General features: G+C 40.3%; 1 protein-coding gene across 4 annotated transcripts in view; it reads left to right on the forward strand.

The window, feature by feature from the left end:
- Nucleotides 1–378: 378 nt before the first annotated feature.
- The window catches only part of SLC25A26 (solute carrier family 25 member 26), an 85,355-nt gene continuing 65,953 nt past the window's right edge, over nucleotides 379–19,780 (forward strand). For 2 of the 4 annotated variants that reach the window (XR_795191.3, XM_003210166.4), the window contains exons 1-4: nucleotides 393–792; nucleotides 2,289–2,445; nucleotides 4,516–4,625; nucleotides 18,848–18,952. Coding sequence is in view for 3 of the 4 variants with exons in the window: in XM_003210166.4 (XP_003210214.1) it covers nucleotides 760–792; nucleotides 2,289–2,445; nucleotides 4,516–4,625; nucleotides 18,848–18,952 (405 nt within the window). In the remaining variant the exon portion in view is untranslated. Of the gene's footprint in view, nucleotides 793–2,288; nucleotides 2,446–4,515; nucleotides 4,626–18,847; nucleotides 18,953–19,780 lie in introns of all 4 variants that reach the window. The other 2 variants (XM_010718697.3, XM_010718698.3) reach the window with 2 other exon arrangements.

Here is a 19,780-nt window from a genome sequence, read left to right on the forward strand (position 1 = left end):
AATACAGACAAGAGTGCTCGCTCCTATAGTCAAAGAAGTCCACTGGTCCTGCTATGAAACCAGGAGGTGATTCCAGTTCTACACACAGTGTGTGTAGTGCTTTCTAGCATTTACCCCTTCTCCTTCTCCTAGAATTGTATTTCCCACAGTTTCAAGCATGGCTGCCAGCTGGGTAAGGACTATATGAAGACTTCGTGTCAGAATCCTCTTGGAGACTTTCAAAGCCACTGTGGATTTGAGTGCTCTTTGTGGAGAGGGGATGTTTCATAAACACACATGCAAAACAACACACATCAGAAACATTTCTGATGGGATAGGATCAAAGACCAGTGCCTTCCCTGCAGGGAATGCTAACACAGCTCCCAGGAAGGGGCTCCAGCAAAGCTATGCGGCAGAGATTATCCCAGGATAGAGGCTTCATTTGTTTCCCTGCACACTGCTCAGATCTGTTATTTGCAGAACAGGTGCATGAAAAGCCCGAGGATGCTGTCAGCATTTACAACCCCAACGCTACAGAAGGACGAAAAGGTCACAGCACGACGGGCTGCGCCGTCGCTTCCCACCGCGCGCATGCGCAGCATTCAGGCGCATGCGCAGTGGTGACTCACGCCCACATGACCACGGTCCGGGGACAACAAAATGGCCGCGCCCATGTGCGCTTGGATGTCGGCTGGGGAGAGGGTTTAGTTCCGTCCTGTTCCTGGTGGAAGTAGGCTCTCCGTGCCACGCCGCGTTGCTGCGTCTTGCTGTCATCCGTGCATGGAGCCGCGGGAGTCCTGGGCGGCCTTGGCGGTGAGTGCCTGGGCCAGGGCCTGTCTGTTGCCATGGTGACGCCTCTACAGTGTCTCTAGGCCACTGCAGGCCGCGCGTAGGGCCTGATTTCACCTTATGTTGCTGGAGTTTGTTTTCATGGTGATACTCGACTCCTCATAAGGCTGGAGATTTTTTTTGTTTGTTTATTTTGTTTTTGTTTTTTATGCTGTTCTGCTCTTCTCAGCACTAGTGTTGCTAAGAGGCAGGGAAGAAGGTGCAATTTGCTTGTTTTATTTATTAAAGTCACTGCTATTTTGCTATAGGTCTTGTCATCCTGCCACAAGTGCTCTGTGATCTGCTTCTTGGATTTAAATGCCATGGGCCATACAGAAGTTAGGAAAGTGAAGAAGCAGTTAGTCACTTTTGATTCATGATTTAGCAGGTGGCTTGGTGAAATAAGATTAAATCTGATCAATGCTGTTTTGAGTAGATGAGAATTTTGATGAAAAAGAGAAGAAAAATCAATGCATGCAAAATAGTTAAGTAGATTAGAAGAGTAATTAACTTATTGATTAGAACTCCAGTGGTAGATACTTCTCCGAGTCCTCTGTAGGCACTGAAACAAAATAGAGTTCAAAATGATTTGTTTTCAAGTAGAATTAAAAATCTGTGCTTGTTTCTTGTGTGCTGCACTACTTCAGCAGACTATTTTGGAACAGTTTGCTGTTCCGAATCACAATGAATAAATAACACTTACTATAAGTATGGTTTATTACTTCTTAAAAATTATTTTGAGTTCTTCAGTTTGTTCAACCCTTCCTCCTGTTTTTGAAAAGTAATTCTTTACCAATTAGTCACAGTCTGTGGAATCTCTTTTATAAATAAAGTCGACTAGAGACCCAGGCTCTAAGAAAGATTGAGCTTTATTTGAAATTGCTTTTACAGTTTGGTATTAAGAATTGCTTTGGGAAATAACGTTTCCTTATGATTGTGAAAACATGTCTTTTCTTTTTCTGTATGCTTTTGTCAACAGAAGAAAATAAAGTAGTTTTACTTTGTGCTTTGTTCAGCAAAGGAAATTAGTGAGCAGGAATACTATAAATGAAGAAATTTGCTAGGAAATGTGAATGTGCATTCTAGAGATAGTTACAGGGGAAGCAGAATTGCTTCTGTCTTCTGTGATCTTATCACATGGCTTCCTAGAGGCATTGGTCATTTTGTTCTGTGGCAATTTGATAACTGGCACTTACTGTCTTGATTCTGTGTGTGGTAAATAAGTGTTGCACTGGTTGCTTGTGCTTTTCAGCATAATGAGATTATTTCGAAATTACCTCAAAGTGGTTAAATGCTGTGATGTTTCTTTCTCTTGGTATAGCTAGCGATCTTACAGACTCTGGGTAAGACCGTCAGTTTATAATTTGACCTCAGAAAGTATATTCTCAATAATACCTTGGCTTCGGTGTGCCTCAGTTGCTTAGATAAGCACTGTAACTGTGAACACTAATGTACTTTACTCTCTGATTTTTATCATGAAGGCTGGTGGAATTGCTGGTGTCTTTGTCGACTTGATCCTGTTTCCTCTGGATACTGTAAAAACCAGACTGCAAAGTCCCCAGGGATTTAGGAAAGCTGGTGGCTTTCGTGGCATCTATGCTGGCGTTCCCTCCACTGCTATAGGATCCTTTCCAAATGGTAAATTTTGTTTGGATTATGCTTTGTCTTCCTCAAAGTGGGTACTTACATAGAATAGGACGTTCATGTCTGTGGCTTCCTCTCCTGCAGATGACTATTTGGATTCTGTGAGACAACATCCAGCTGTGAACAGCAGGCTTTAGAGTTGTATGACATTGAGAAACTCTCTGAGCGTGCCTAGAGGGAAGGCTGCTGCACACTCACTCTGAAAAGCTCTGTTATGCTTCTGGCCTTAGTGCTGTATTTCAGTATGAAACTTGCCCAAACAGGAATGCTTGCAAAGATGCAATTCATATTTGAGGGTTTCATTGTAGTTTAATTAATCCACTTTGGCTTCGCACTGTAGTTAACTTTTCTGGAAGCTTTGACATGAATAGTTCCCTGTCGATAGGGAGTGAGTAGGATCTAGAGTCTAGCTGGATTTGAAGTAGCGTACTTTATGTCATGGGCAGTATACATCTCTCACGTGGGTTCAATTTGGTCCTTTCCTCATGTGTGTTTTCTATTATGTTAAGTATCTGCATCAGTCCTACTACTGTAAACCTCAGTGTGGTGAGAATATTACGTACATGACTGATTAGTATACCCCAGTGCTTTAGAAATATCTTAAATGAGCTCTGAAGTTTGCATTTGGGCAAGTGGTACGTAACTGCTGGTGCTAAATATTGCTGGTGCTTTCCTGCACGTCTCTTACTCTTTGGAAGTGTCCCTGGATTTGTCTTATGTGCTGCTTCCTACGTAATTGGGGTATTTTGAGGTGCCAGGACATGAGCTGTGCTTGCCCTGCATGCTTTTGTCATGACAGCATGGGAAATGCATCAGAATTCATCTGAATAAATCATGAAGTGCTTGAGCACTGGAGGCTTTTATTAAATGTCCCGGGGATGCTATGCATATCTTTTTTTCTCCCTAAGAAACAGCTCAATATCACTTAAAATCAGAAGGTACCAGGAATACTTCTGAAACTGAAACTTTAAAAAAGTGTTTGTCCCTGCAGAGAAAAAGCATCTAAAATTCATAATGCCTTTGTCCATTTTGTCTTTGTAGCAAAGGAAGAAAAACCACCAAGTTGTGCTGTTAGTAGTAAATGTTAGGAGAACTTTGCTGACAAATCCCTTTACACCTTTAGATGTTTGATGTCCTTCATAAGATGATATAAAAATTCAGTTCTTTATCTTGTCTGCTCTGTTATCTTCTTCTGAGGTGATAAGCATCTTTTGATTAGCAGAAGGCAATTCACGTACTCCTTCCTTACAATTAAAATCTGTTCCCCTGCAAGACATGTTGGTTTTTTTCAGGATTTACATCTTCAAAATCTGAACTGTGGTTTTTATCTTTCCAGCATATGACTGAAAACCAAAATTATCTTTAGGAGGAGTAACCTTTAGGGTACAAGTACCTTTGCAGTTGACTGTTGCTGTGAATAAACACTGTTTATGTTCCTATGCTCAGTTTAGTTTTCTATGTTTCTTGTCCACTGAGCAGGAGTTTTGTGAGTCCTTCAGAAGCTTTGAAGAATTTATTTCTGGAGCTAAAATACAAAATATTAATCTGATTGTAGCTAGGAAATAGTTACTGAAAACTGCAGTGAAACTGTTTTGTGAGATAGCAGATGCTTGTATCAATTACTTTGGTGGCTTTTTGTTTTTTAAAGGTCACCCGTCCAATTCGACCAGGACTGAACAATCTCCTTTCTGCCCTTCCCACCTATGTGGGAAAATATGGAAGATACGACCTATCGAAACCTGCTGGATAGCCATGACTAATTAAAGCATTTTTCCTTATCTTAATTCTAAGTACTGCCTGAAGCTCTGGCACTTCTTATATCAGTAGGTGCCTTTGACATCAAAGAGGGTTTGCCAATCATAACTGGGGGCATAAACTTCTAAAGGAATTTCCCTACAGATTGCTTTTATGTATTGGTACTGTTTTTAGGCAGTAAATATCCTATTTTCAAAAGTGTTCTTAGAATAATAGGTGACAAAATCAACCTCTAAATGTTTTTGTGCTAGTTCTGTAAAGAAGGAATGCAGAAACACTTAAATGACTTCAAGTATGTTTAAATTTCAGCTGCTGCATTTTTTATCACCTATGAGAATGTGAAATCTGTGCTGCACCATGACTCTACATCATACTTGACTCCAGTAACACACATGGTGGCTGCCTCTTTTGGGGAAGTGGTAAGAAAGAAGTTCATGTACTGTGCCTGTATGGGAGGGGTGGAAACCCAGCTATAAAAACTGAGGCTTGGTGCCATGTCTCTTTGGAGTGCTGACATACAGGTACATGACAGTTCCTGGAAAAGTATTTATTTTTAATGAAATATTAACATTTGAAAGAATTTTGACAAAGTGTATATATGAGTTAGTAGACTTACTGGTGAGTTTTGCTAAGCCAATAGATGGAGAAAGTTTGCATTGATCCAAAATATGAATGTATCTTCACGCTGTAGTGATTATGCATCAGCATTAACTTTCTAGAAGGCTTTTCTTTTTTTGGTTTTACAGCCATTCAGCATCAGTTGATTTTTATTTTTACAACCATAATGTGCTACATAACTTCACTTACCAAATTACATGTGATACCTTCCTGACAAAGCCTATCTTAGAGGAAAGTGCCATGTCAGGATGACTGGACAGTCCACAGAGCCACAGAGCTGAAAGTTTAGCTCTGCAAGAGCTGGTATGTGACATTCAGTAACAGAAGGAAACTTGCATTGCAATCTGCAGCTAGTGTTGAAAGAGAATACTACTTAATGTGGTTGAAAAGTACCAAAGCTTCCATTCCTGCCCTATCCAGATGCAGACTTGTCTACTGGTTTACACTGTTCTGTAATGCAGCCTAGAGGCTGCCTTTCCTTTGAGGCAAAATTCACAGACCAGCTTGATTATTGCATTTTTAAAATCTATTTCTGAAGTTTCTGTTCATTTTTTTTTTTTCTGAGCTGTTTCTGCTCCTTCTTGGTAACAAAAAGAGCAGAGTTGCTTGGGTTAGCTGAATCAAATGTTTTCCACCATCAGCAAAATCTTTCTTTCTCTAGATATCCTTCTTGTTTTTAACTGCAGATTTGGAACAGTGCCTTGGCAGTGTTGGGCTGGGTGTTCAGCTCTGAACAGTCCACTTCTGTCCCTGCCAGCACTGTTCAACTCCCTATTCCTACTTTTGTCACTCTGGGTGTTTCCTGGCATTATAGTGATGAAATGGGGTGTGAGTTGCTGTGTTCCCACAGGTTTAAGGAAGGACAGTGAGCTCTACAGAATTAATAGCAGCCTGGCAAAGCTGCTTCCCATGAGAAGTGGTTCAACTCTTCTTACTCTCCATGGTTTCAATTTTGATTCCCAAGTAATTCTTATTTTTCTGTGGAAAATGATACTGATCAGACTGGATGGGTCTTAGTGAGCTTAATTTAACGTACCAGGCTCATTAAGATAGGTGAATGCAGCATACTGCTTTGGTAGTGATTATGTGCAGGAGTAGGTAGAAGATCATAGATTGAGGGGTTGGTGGGATACATTTGTGTTGCGTCCTCAGGCAGATTCTTTTTTATCTTACTGAGAGTCTGCTCTGTTAGCTTCTAACTTCTATCTTCAGGCAGTGCACAGGCTTTATTTCCATGGAAATCCAATAAAGGCTGTTAGGAATCAGCAAGAAGTTCTTCACACCATGATAGTGCCTAGCTCTGAAATTCCTTGTTTGCTTGAAACAGCATGGAACAGCAGATCTAAGAGGTGTCTTAAGCTTCTGGAGTACTGTCTCAGAATCGAATAAAATGATTGAATTCATGAAAATGTACCAGTGATCTGTGATAAAATTGTCTTCTTTTGCAAGTGGATTATTTATAATACATTTCCTCTGTGTGAGTGTTCTGTAAGAGAACCAAAACTGGATAATTTTATTATCAACCAAAGAATAGTTGCATACAGATAACTTCTTTGTGTGATTACAGAACCTGTTGCTTGAACGTTCCAGGGTGGTCTGTGTTCTTACAAATCAGGCACGTACTGCTTTCATTTTCAGGTTGACAAACTGAGATGCAGCACGGCTAAATGAGTTGCTCGGGGCTGCCTTTACCTGAACTTCATCTATTTGTCTCTTGCTACCCTAAGGCCAGAGAAATGTATAATGATAGCCTTTAAAATAGTAATCTGATTTTTATAGTGTGGAAATCATGGTGTTGTAATGGCCGCTTCTTAGCTAATAAGGTTTTGCTTTTTGCTTGCTTTTCTTCACTTGATGTGATGGGAGAACTGAGCTGTAAAATAATTGAGGTAGGGATTTAGAGATTTGCTACAACAAGCATAAGACCTTGTGTAGTGCTATTTTTATTACATTCGCTCTTATAAAAAGTCTTAACTGATAAATCAAGATAAATATATATATGTATAAACTATTCCAGGTTGCATCAGTGTGAAAGTTGTAGTTTTATTGATCAGTCATTAAGCTTTAACCAAGGCATAACCACTGGGACTATCAGTTTGTCAGCTTTTCTTTGTTGTTGAATACATACCTTCCCTCCTTTGTATGCTTTAATAATTACTTTCATATTTCAAAGCAATTTATATCAAATAATAAGTCAAAGACTCAATCATGTTAGGATTCCCAAGATGTCTGTTTCCATTTCCAAACTTTTTTTTTTAATCAAAACAGAGAAATTAGGATTGAGAAATGGAGATTGGATTTCTAGGCTTGCTGGTCATTCACTGGCAAGCATAAATGAGTCAGCTACCTTCTTGTGCATTAGTAAAATGTCAGCATACCTCTAAGCTTAGACAATATTAATGCTGACTAATTTGTGCTTTGTGTGTGCACAGCTAAAAATAATAATGTAGGGAATGGAGGATATAGAAAGTGCTGCATCAAAGCGTGGTAATAATGAGATAAATTAGTTAATTGGGAGTTATTTTAAATCATAGCTACTCTTCATTATTGCTCACAGTCAGTAATATGACAATGATAATAAGGCTTCATCTTCAGGAATGAGATAAAGAAAAGTACACACAGCATCTGACTCTGTTAAACAGTTATTTTTCCCTTTAACTGAGTCTCTCTATATAGAGGAGTTGGATATCTCATAATACTTGGAAAAATTACTTAAAAAGACACAGCTAAAACTCCAGAGGAGGTATGTACAGTATATCTTCAAGGAAGAGTGAAGGTTGAAGAATGCAGTAGTTACCAAAGGGGGTGGGGGGAACCTTAGTATCCTGCTTGTCTAACTGAAATTTGGAGATAGGAAACATTTACTGCATCCAGGGCTTTGGAATTTTATTTATTTAGATTCTTTTTATTTGACTTTGTCCTCCATGTTTAGTCTGCCTGTATCTTTACAGTGAGCTGCCAAATGTGCTTGGAAAACATGATATCATACTGGGTGGAAAGGAAAACCAGATGTTATAAAACTTTACTTTTCATATACTGAAGCAGTGTGAATAACTCTGTGAAGGAGCAGTGTTTTTAACCTCCCAGTGTTCTGTTTTATAGTAACAGGGTGCTTTTTACAGATCCTGTGTTAATGAAATTTGTGAAGATTTGTATTTTTAATTTTGGTGTAGTATGGCAGTGTATACTATTAATTACAAGAAACCTTGTGACTTCTCTTTACCAATCAGCCTGCCCCCACCAGCATCCTACAAATGTGGTTCTATGGGACAGGTTTAAGGTTGTCCCAGTTTAGCTGATGAGGTTTCCTTCATGAGTGCCAAAGTGCTTGGATTCAGCACAGTTAATTTTACATCCTGCTGGCTTTTCCATGGAGGTGAGAATAAAGTCGTTTGGCTCACGTTCTAGAGAAGCGAGCTGACAGCAGCCTTTTCCACCTAATATTTAGATATTGTTATGGTTACGATCTGAGCTTTGCAGGATACTTGGTGAAAGTTTGGGGCTTATAAATATCAGGTCTAATCCTAATGTTTTTCTGAATTCCCCAAGGTTGTGAAATCCCAGGTTGCTTGCACTAAGGTGGTGTGTCTTCACAACGTGTGATAGCATGAGACAGAGAGTAGCTTAGACCCTGAAAGCTTCCTAGTCATATTAGTTAGTCTATGCTTGCATTAATTTGCTTGTTAATTTTTAAGCTGATGTAGTCCCAATGCTGTGGGTTCATCAGCTGTCTTGTTTCCATCCTGCTTCAATGTCTGTGCACTGTGCTCCCATAGGTCATATTAATACTGGAGAAGCTTTCAGGTGCAGAAAGGCATTTCTGGGTCTGATTGCAAGAGTGCTGTACTTCAAGCTATCTTCCAGGCTTTGCTTGAGCATGAAGCTCATAGGAAAAGATGAAGCCCTCAGTTGTGTGCAGAGACAGCTCTGAATGTTGAGGTAGGAACTGCTGCCTCCAAAAATGATAGGCTTGGCTGGCTTCAGCATAAAGAATTATGGCTTAGCCTCATACTTAACTGTTTTTCCAGAATTGAGAAGTGAAGGATGTTAAATACATTTAAATTGAAACATCCAGAAATTTGTCTTTTCACTGGGGAGAGGGCATGAGAATGGCTGACTTGTCATACTTCAAATAAAATAAACAAAGCAGCAGCAGAAGCAGACTCAAGAGAAAAGTAACTAAAACTTAGAAATGTATTTATGTATTCATTTCACTGCCTCATCTCTGCTTAAATAAGTAGCTGGGAGGTGTGCCATTGTCAACTTTGTGTGGCTCCACAGGTCAAAGTGAGGACACGTATTTCAAGGTGAAATTCCAATCTCCTTTATGTTATTCCAGTTTGCTGCCACTTGCAGCACTTCTGTGATAACAGCAAAGTGTGTGGTGCGTCTGTGATTAGCATCTGACCCTCAGTATTAATAACTTGGATTCGTATTATCTGCTTTTGAGCTGTGTCAAATAGAAAGGCTTCTTCATGCAGGAATTAGCTCTCTGGGGAATTCAGCTAGCTTCCCCTACTCGTCCTAACTTGTTTCTTAAAAGGAGCAAGCCCAAATGTAAGCAAGTACAGTTTGTAGATCACGATTCTGAAGAATGATCTTTTGAAAAGAAGGGAAGTGAGTGTTTTCTATTTTAGTCTTTTTGTTTCTGGGAAAAAAAAAAGCATTTTAGACGCGATAAATGGCATGCCATCTCTCTCTGTCCACTTATTAGTCCCTTCTTCTTCCCTTTGACCTGGCTTAAGTCTTTGAAACTGTTAATTAGTTCTAAAAGTGTATTGATATGGATTCCATTAGACTGACTGTGGAGGTCAGAGGGGAGAGCTGCTATTAATGCCCATTCTAAGGAGAACACAGAAGCATGAGCCAGACAAATCCACAAAGAGTAATGTCACAAAAGCCTCTCCAGGAGGTTAATTAGCTAGGTGTCTGCAGCATTGTAAGCTGTAGAAGACCAACTTGTGGGAGTCGAATCTGACAGAGATGGCACAGCCATTCACATCAGACATGGAACTAAGATTTTAACTGTTTGAAACTCCAGAAGAGAACATGTTGGAAGATGTGTCTGTTTCGGTTCAACAGCAAGTTGGACACTAGGGAGAGTTGCTTCTAAGTCAAGAATCATTTGCTGGAGCAAAGAGGTGATTCAGCACTTAATGTGTCTAGACTTTGGGATAATGGCTTTGAATTTTTAACTATAATTTTTCTAGGAACTGAACTAAGAAATGAACAAAAGCTGCTTTTTCTGCTTTGCATTCTGTCTCCTCCCTGCCAGTTTAGTATGAACTGGCAGACTGAAGTATTTGAGGTACCCAAAGTTTGAAAGTAATCAGTGTTTGACAGCAGTTCTACACTACGTGTGTTTTGTTTTGCTATTTTCAATGATCAGGGCTTGTCACTTGGGGTCTGACCAAGTCTTCGTGCTGTACACATCTGCTTGCATGCAGACACTGAGCAGTGGAACGTGCCGACCCTGGCAAGATGAGCAGTGGTGGGGAGTGCACAATGTATGTGGTCTTTTGAATTAGTCGTGATGGACTTTGAGATATTCATAAATTAATCTAGGTGAGGTTGGGTCTGCCATACAGATGCAGTAGGATTTTTGCCAGGCTTTTATGCAGAAGCACAGCTGAGCAATGGTTGGAAGATGGTTCTGAGACTGATGCCGTTAAGAGCAAGGGGAGAAGAAGCAGAGTGGGTGGGAACTCAAATTAAAGCTGCATCTGGAAATTTTTTGTAAATAAAGACAAATGGATGCATGAATTCACAAATGCTGCCAACAAATTCATCATACAATTAAAGTCTGAAACAGCAAAGTAAGAACTGTCAAACATCTAACCAGCTACCCAGCTGATCTTTTTTTGTATGCTGCATTTAATTGCATGTATTACCTCTTCTTCATCCACTGCCCTTTCCAGATTGCTCTGTCTTATCAATTCAGTTCCAGGCCAAAAGGACATGCTGCTTTTATTTGCAGGGTAGAAGCTTGGTGGTGGTTGTCATCTTTTTTTTCAGCTCTGCCATCCCAGAACTGATACTCAGCTGATTTAAAAATATTTGTTTCTTGAGCTACTCATTTATACTCTTCAAGCCAAATTAATTTTCCTCTATAAGTGAGAAATAATTTAACAGTATTTCCTGGTTTGCAGTGTGTTCTGCCAGAGTCAGCTTTGAAAATGACTGAGATAGCTTTGAAGTAAGGTGCATTTATTCCAATGTAAGATTATGTACAGGGTTTGTCAGCTATTTCTGAACATCTCCATATGTGAGCAAACTGTAATTCTTAAGAGGAAAAAGCTGTAGGAAAGACTAAGGGATCAATTAAAGGAAAATACTCGATAAAATACAATGTAGTTGAAATTTCCGTGTTCTGGGCCAATGCAACCCCAAGAGACTGAGCACATTGTAAAATACTAGTCATCTTTCAACAGGAGACTTAATGTGTTTTCAGAAAATATTGCCTGTGTTTTCTTGCCTGAAATGTCATTAACGTTTGTCCTCCTGTAACAGTCTGACCCCTCTTGGCTCTTTGGAAACAGTGTTATGCTGGATGAGACGCACTACACAAGTCTGGAAGGGAACTTTTGCCGAAAGAACTGTTTGGCTGGTGGATGTCATTAGTTCCTTAAGTCTTTTAAAATAGATTTAGCAGGCTCACAGTAGTGAAATTGTTACAGGGATAGATTGGATCAGGCAGACCACTCTGTACATTGAATTAAGGCCCTTCCCTTCCTCAGCCTTAAGGCTTTCTGTGTTTAGAAGTGGTAGTAACTGATTCAAGCATCAGCTTGGTTAGGGAAAATGAAGACTGGAACTTCAAAGCTATTCAGCTGTCAGATTTTTGCTGCTTGGGATTTAATTCAATGGACTATACCGAGAAACTTCAAAATCTGTGGGATGCTTGGTCTGTGCTGGAGTCCAAGGGAGATATACATAGCATGGGACATCTTGCTAAGTTTGAGGTTCAGGTTTGCAAAGGAAACAAAACTCTGCAGTGATTAAACTTGGAAAGACTGATTTAGTTTTGCAGGCTTGTGTTCTGCATGAGATCTGTAGGAAGTACTCTATAAAGAAATGCTGAGTGTAAACTTTGTCAGCCTTACAGGCTTTCCCTGTTCTCTGCCCGTTGGGATGGGGATAGCAGAACTTCCTGCTGTGAAGAGTTTCACAAATTCCCACTGTTTGAGGACAGAAGGTACTGGTTAGTTTTCCAAGGTGTAGTTGACAAGGCTGATGGAGAGGTAGGCAGGAGGACCACAGCATGAGATTTAGGGCATCTGGATGGACAAAGAGCTGTGAGGGAGGAAGGAGGGATGGGCAAGTAGCCAGCTGAGGACTTCAGGCCACTGGACTCCGTCAGCACAGCCTATGTGAAGAAAGAAAGGTGTGGCGGTGTGGATGATGCTCTGGAGCAGGAAGAAGGGAGCTCTGGAAAGCACTAATAAGGAGGTTTGGCAATGATGAAGGGTGAAATAACAGTCTGCAAAACAGTTGTGCAAATTCCAGGTAGTCATCTAAGGTGGAAAGTTGGAGGAAGTTGCAAATGTTAGTGCAGAAGCTCCTATTTTCCAAATGCCAGAGACTTTCAGACCCTGTGAATGGTATCATCTCTACAATAGTATGTTTTTAAGCCCTGGGAAGTGCTGAGATCTGAGGGATCTTGCTGGGTGAGATTGCTCTTTGAAGAAATGTTTCCTGCCAGCATACAGGGAAACTGCAGTTAAATTAATGAATGCCCTATTGTATCAGCCGGAGGAAAAGAGGGGACAGAGGACTTGGCAGTTATCTAAACTTTCCCATCCAGGGCCCATTAGTCATAACATATTCCCTCTGTGGGTTTTAAATTAGGAGCGGAGTCACCTGGTTGTGACCCCAGCAGCTTTGCACAGAACTGAATGTAACTCGGCTGGGAGGGCAGGCACATCCACGCTGTGTGTGAGTGTGGGGGGGAAATAAGATTAGCATAGTCTGAGGTATTATTTTGAAGATGAACTTTTTTTTTTCTTCTCTGAGGCTGGCACTTAAAGCAGAAACTGAGAGCTGACTATATATTTACAATGGGCAGATCCTGTTCTCTGTGGGGACAATTTCTGTACTGAAATAGGTGTTGAGGCTTCAGTTTTCCACTTCCACTGTGCCTTAGCTGGTAGCAGAGCCTGCTGATAAGCACGTGTGGAAGAGTTTACTTGAGCTTGTGATTCACAGCAAATTACTTACATTTTTGTTCTGTTGCCTAAAAGGCAGCAATTATTTAGCTGAACTGGTGTTTGAACTGCTAGGTGTCTGTAACTGCAGCACTTCAAGCTTCTCTGTTTAAAGAAAATATAAAACCAAATCATAAATGTGTATTTCACTTAGTCCCATTCTTCTATTAATTTTCATGGTGTTGGAAGGCTTATGCTGTTCATCTTGACATCTCACATACAGCCTTTGCCTGCCACCTGCACTGCTATTGAATATTCCCAATCCAGGAGTTGTGGCCAGAGTCTAGATACAATTATTTGGAGGATGAAGTACTTTGTTAATCTTATAAAAATGCATCGGAAATACTCAGTTTTTCAACTGAGCAGAGTCCTGGTGAGCTTTGAAGAACCAAAGATGAATTTACAAGCAGAATTTGGAGAGGCATGGAAAGCTGAAAGTTTAGATTTCAAGCTTGTCAAGAGACTCTGACTTGAATCCAGATGAAATTGTTTTTGTTTTTTAGTTCCAAAGGAAATCTGTGCAGTTCATGATCTTTCTTGATTTAATTTTACCTATTATTTTAAACAATTATTCAATTGTCTGAGGAAAGCAAATATGTTCTACTTAAAGGGAACATCTGACATGGAAACTGACGTGCTTGGATTAAGTCATAGTTATTAACCTATTTTTTAAGCAGTACTTTTCTCTAAAGCAAACCTGAACTGTAAGGTAGCCTTTGTCAGCAGGAGTGTGGGCAGGGCTAATGCAAAGCAAATTTAAAATGAACACCTGAAAATAAACAAAACAACAGAACAAACAAAAATATTCTCTGCTTCATCCTCTTGAATTGGATTTTGGAGCTGTTCAGTTTTCTTGGCTTTTCTGCATTATGTTGCTGCAGGTGATCTTTCTGGCCATCACAAATAAGGTGAGAGACAGGGATTTTCTTTCCAGAACCACTGTAGCCTAAGCGTATGTCCTTTAATAAGTCACAGCCTCTTTGTTGCTTTTTCTGTACAGCAGCTTTTTCTCCTGAATGGCTTAATGATCATCTTGCAGAGGTACTCTGAGGTTTAGTTTAATGTCTTTGCTCTCCAGCTACAAAGTTGTATAGCATCGCACATTAGATTCTTATTAGATTAAGAACAAATTTATGCAAATGGTGCTTAAAAATAACTCTTCCCAGGTATGCTCCTTTAATTTTGTCTGAAGCATTAAATTACATTTATATGGTGAACATCAATTAAAGCCTCCACCTGGATAAATCATTAAAGCTAACCTCCTGCTTAGGAAAACTAAAATTCTTTATAAATACGATGTTCTGTGTTAGGAAAGTTTTCTGAAGTGCACCATGTGTTTCTGTACCCAGCTTTCGAAGCAAACTTAAGCACGTAAGTCAGAGACTTCACTCAGAGTCATTGAGAGAAGGTTCACCGGGCATTAATAAATTCCAGAACAGTTCTGTCTTTAGACTGCTCTTCTTCCTCTTTGGAGCAGACTAGCTGGCTCATTACTGTGTGGGGAAAAACTTGGTCTTGATCCTCACCCACACCCTTGTTAGTGCAGGGAATAGATCAACTTGTTAGCCAACAGCACATCAAATGCCAGCATCTTGATAGATTGAGCTGTTGGTCTTTGCACTTCAGTCTTTAGAGTATGGATAATCTCTCTCTTATTAAAGTGCTCAGACTTTAATGGAGTCTCAAATTGTGTGAGCCAGATCATCTGCTGTGCTTGATCTGTGCCAGGCTGCATAAGGAAATGATTTTTCAAGCTGCTTCCCTTAGAGGTACAAGGCTGCAAATCGTGTTGTACCAGCTGTGTCCCCAGTTCTGAGTAACACCTGCAGTGCATATACCCAAATTGCCTGCATAAGCCCTTAACAGCAATGGTAACACCTGCTCTGACTTCTCTCAAAGGTTTCTGGATAGATCTCCTGCACAGATCGTGCATACAAGGTTAGTGATCAAACTAGTATATTTGCCTAATAACAAGTGCATAAATGTGATGCACAAAATACAGTCATGTAGGTTATTAGCCTGGGGCATGAAGGATGGAGACAAAAGGTTGCTAATTGGAATGAGATTTCTCATATCTTGAAACAAAATATTTAGATTATTATGTATGAAGAGGCTTTGTGTTAATTTCAATGTATTTCTGAGACTTTAAATGCACTGGATGTTCATCAGGGTCAGTTGAGACATTAGTCAAAGCAACAGTGAAGTCTGATTCCAACACAAATCTGACCAGGAGATGGCAGCCTTGATGCATGCAGGAAATATCCGGTAACTGAAACGTTTCTTCCAGAACTGACAGAGGAGAAGAAATTATCTTCATTTAATGGGAAGATAGAATGTCTTAGCAATACCTAGATAAATGCTAACAAAATAATCCTGTTTTAGCTTTTCTCTTAACTGGCCATTGCAAAGTAGTGAATTACAAATGTGCTCAGATTTCAGTCTGAATACTTGAGTCACCAGTTCAATCTGGCAATGATTTCAAACAATGATTTTAAACAATGATTTTGGACTCTTGTGTTTTTTGTTGTTGTTTTTCAGAATTATTTGTAGTGTTAAAAGGCTAGACAGATAATAGATGCTGGTGTTGTCACTTTTGTATATTTGTTGTGTAAACTAATAACCGGAATTCACAGCTAGAAGCAAAGCTGTTTTCTTGAAGCTTAAATCTAAAAATCCTTCGGCTTTTTTCTTTATTCCCTTCCTGCCCATGCAGTATGCTGATGTGTGCACTTGGCTTGGGAGGTAGACTGAAAACTGGAGGGTTGTATTGTAAGACCTGATAAACAGGGAAGGAGTTCATAGGGAAGTCCTCATTTTCCTTCTGAACTTGGTCTGTAGGATCTTGATTCTGTGTTTCTGCTCCATCCAGCAGATTGGATGAGAGCCTGGCTCCAAAGTTTGCTTGGAGGAATGAGCTTGGCCGTATTCATAGGATGCTGTTGTCAGAGGCCTTAATGTAGGCTGAAGTACCTAAGGGCCCAGTTTTCTACCCCCACTGTTCCTGTCTACACAGATGTCTGATAGAAAGTTAATTAATCAACTCATCCCTGAAAGCAGTAGGAATTTACCAGGTATGCCCAGAGTGCGTCAGGTTGTATTGTTCCAATGGTGTGAAGGCACAGGCTGTGTCTGTGTGAACAGTTGGGAGTTTAAAAAGAAAATTCTCCCTGGAATCTGAGTGGTTAGGGGGTGAATGGGCTCCCACTGTGAGAGGTCGTGTTGCTATTTGTTTTCCATGTTTCTGTTTCTGCTGTCCAGCGTGTGTCTGTTTCTAGCCCTGCTCCTGGTAGCCTCTGTCTCCCCGTGGGCCCTTCCAGGAGTGTTTCTGGGCAGCACTGGGCAGTACTGTCACAGTAGCCAGCAGCCCTGGCTGGCACCAGCACCTGCTGTTGGAACTGACCCGAGGCGTGGGCAGCCTATGGGTTGGGGAGAGCTGCCCTCGTGTACCTGAATTATGAGCACCTGCATGATCTACTGTGGATTACAGCAGAGTGAAACTTAGCTCCCTTACTCATCTCATCCTTTTATACTTATGGTAATATGCAGAGCAACTTATTCAGCTAGCAGCTGATGCAGGTAAAAGCACACGTGGAGATGTACTGTGGAGCAGCCATGCAATATATCCTTCATCCTTGCTCATGCAGTGGCAATTTGCTTATAGTGTTCAGATGTCTGAATACTTAAATAGGTATTCTCTCAGTGCAGTGTTTTCCTAGGGGAGTTCAGCTAAGAAAGCAAGCTGTAGCAGTGTGCATTGTTTGTGTTCTTCTAACTTCTTCAGCACTGCCTGGAAGGCACTGAAGTGATTCAGATCTGAGTGTAAGAGAGTAGAGTTTTTTTGCATCCATCTGTCCCGATTTGTTACTTTCTTTTTTACCTTGTGGCCTGAACACAAGTGTGAAATTAGTCTTGCATACTTCTCTTCTGAAGACCAGTGTTGACTGACATCAAAAGGCTGCTTGAATTGTTATTGATAGCAGGGTATGCTTGTAGAAACAGATAAGGTGGTGCACTGTAAGTTCAGGTGCATGCTGAAAATGTCACCCTTCAGCCTGATGTTAGCAGTTGCAGCTTGTGGCTTTTCTAAGTAAAGAAGTGCCCTATGGAGCCAACCTGACAGCCTGGATGACACGAGCCTTTATTTCCTTTCATAACAGCACAACGTAATCGCTGTTTTTGTTCTTGTGCAGCCAGAGATTCCCCCCTAAGCTTGAATTCAAATGGGAGAAACATCAAAGTTAAATTGAAATGCAAGGTTCCCCAAGTATTCCGGGGGAAATGGAAACATCACTTTGTAGCTACCTCTCTCCTGCCAAAACTACAGCACCCCAGATGTCAGAAAGCCATGCTGTGTTCTCTGCCTGCTCTTGGTCGACTAGATTGTTTTCATCCAAGCCTTTTTAAAGTTTTTCTCCTGCCTCCACATTTTTTTTTTTAAGGAGTAAAAAGCTAATATAAGGACATGAAGTGTTATGAAGCATGAAGTTCTATAAATATTTATGCTGAACTATCAAAGAACTTGACAGTTCTTATTTTCCTGACATATTGGGGTCGCTTGTTATTTTTGACCCTGAGAATTGAGGAGCACATGGAGTTATATCTGTTTGTAATGACTTCTGGATATTGTCTGGTAAACTTCTAGGAATGTGAAGGGATAACAGGCTTTTTCTGAGTCTCTTTGTGAAACTGTGACTTAAACTTTACACTGTGTTACTCACAAGTGATCATTCAAGTTACTGTAGCACTGGTGTATCTGTATAGTCTGGCAGGATGTTTCTGCAGCCATGGTTTGCCATTGCAGACATACAGATTTCTCCTAGGTGACCCTTGATTTTAAGCACTCAGTGATCACCTTTCCTTCAATGAGCCAAATCCAGCACAGCAAGTTGCTGACCCCAGCATGGGATGGGACTGATGAGGTGTAAAGCTTGGCAAAAGGCTGCAGTATCTCTGGTGTTGGGCCACCAATCCCAGCACTGTTTGAAGCAATCTCTGGTATCAGAGGAAAACAACAGCTCTTCCTAAAGGGTTGTATGCTGGTAACCAAGCACTTTTCTAAAGATGAGGCTTGTAACTTTTTGGCATCTCAGTATCTTCATTTCAGAAAATTGTGTTCACACAGCCTTAACTCTAACCTGAAATCATAGCAGGTGGATGCTTAAATACTGTGCCTAATGTTCTCAGTAAAGCTGAGAACTAGTTATGTTATATTATGTTATATTATTATGCAGAAACTGTTTTGTTATTACACCCAGCAAGATGTGCCTGCCTCTTCTAGTTAATTGCATAGAAAAAAATAAGTCCAATGCTTCACTTTGAATGTAACCCAGTGTTTGTTTTGTGCTAAGCCTTGAACGTGTTGTGTGCATCTACTACCAACTGGGGAGTCTTGCTGTCAGTCACTAGAGGGCACAATGGAACTATCTAGGACCTTTGGTTGTTTAAGTCCCAAGTCTCTAGATTCTCCCTGTGAAAGTTGGGGAGAACTTCCTATGTCTGCTGAAAGACTGGATAACTTCAAACTGTGGATTTTATCGGTGACTTTCTTCATCTACTTCTGTCTTGGAATCTAAAATCTGAAGTGTTATTTTCAAGGGTACTGACATTTTTCTGTTCATACAATTTTTGTTCAGGAAGCATATAGCTTTGAGAACAAATACATCAGCTCCTTATGAGCAGCTTTTAAGTTCAACTCCTAATTATAAAAAACACTTCTCAGTTTCTCAGGTTTCTGTCCTGGGAACAAACTCCAGACGTATCTGTGAAAGAGAAAGAGGCAGCAAAAGAAATTGCTGTCTGAATATATTGTTCTTTTGCAGGTTGCATGCCTCATACGGGTTCCATCTGAAGTCGTCAAGCAAAGGGCCCAGGTTTCACCTTCTGCTGGAACCTTTCGGATTCTTTCCCACACCTTGTACCATGAGGTGAGTGCCGAGACAAATCTCTAGGGAGTTGCTTCATTTTTCTCACTGATGCTATACATGTACAGGAGTGTTTCTTCAATTTTACTCCAGTTAAGTGCTCTCCTGGTATTTTTCCATCTTTTTTTGTTGGTAGAAGAGGTAGACAGCATGTATGAGGAAACCAAACTTCCACCTTCCCCCCATGTGTGTGCACTTAAGCATGCACGCTCTAAACAACTTTTTCTTCTTTTTTATATTGAGTGCCTATGTAAGAAGCAAGGGGAGGTGGGAAGAGAGGAGGAAGGGGCAAAAAAGCATCCTCAAACTCTATTTGGATATATATAAGTAGTCCTTGTCTGGGACAGCAGGACATCAAGTCTGTGCATTTAGAGTCTTGGACTTAGAATAGACTTTGGGAGGGCATTCTAGAGGCACCATTTCAGAGGGGCTCCTTAGGAGAAATGAGTACTCTTCCAGCATTGATACCTTAAAAAATAATATATTAAAAACAAAGATTTTTGTCATCTTTTCAGTAGTTATGATGTTTATTTATGTAAAACCTGTTCACCAGTGTTTTTACTAAGTCTCAAAAGGGGCATTTTTCAAGTTGTATTCCATAAGAAAATGGCTTCTGAAAATCCATTATACAAATTTCCATGTAGAAAAACCAAGAAAAGGAAGACATAAAATGACTCTTTAATGGTCCATTTGTTTTTTTTTAGTTGCTTTTTAAACGAAAACTCTTGTGATAGTCCTGTGTTTTGGTCATTCTACTCCGAAAGGTGGTGCTCTCCAAATTGTATTCTTTTCCCTGTCTTTGTTGCTTACCAAACAACTGCAAGACTTAAA

Source organism: Meleagris gallopavo, chromosome 14 (genome assembly GCF_000146605.3).
Source record: "Meleagris gallopavo isolate NT-WF06-2002-E0010 breed Aviagen turkey brand Nicholas breeding stock chromosome 14, Turkey_5.1, whole genome shotgun sequence".
Classification (NCBI taxonomy): domain Eukaryota; kingdom Metazoa; phylum Chordata; class Aves; order Galliformes; family Phasianidae; genus Meleagris; species Meleagris gallopavo.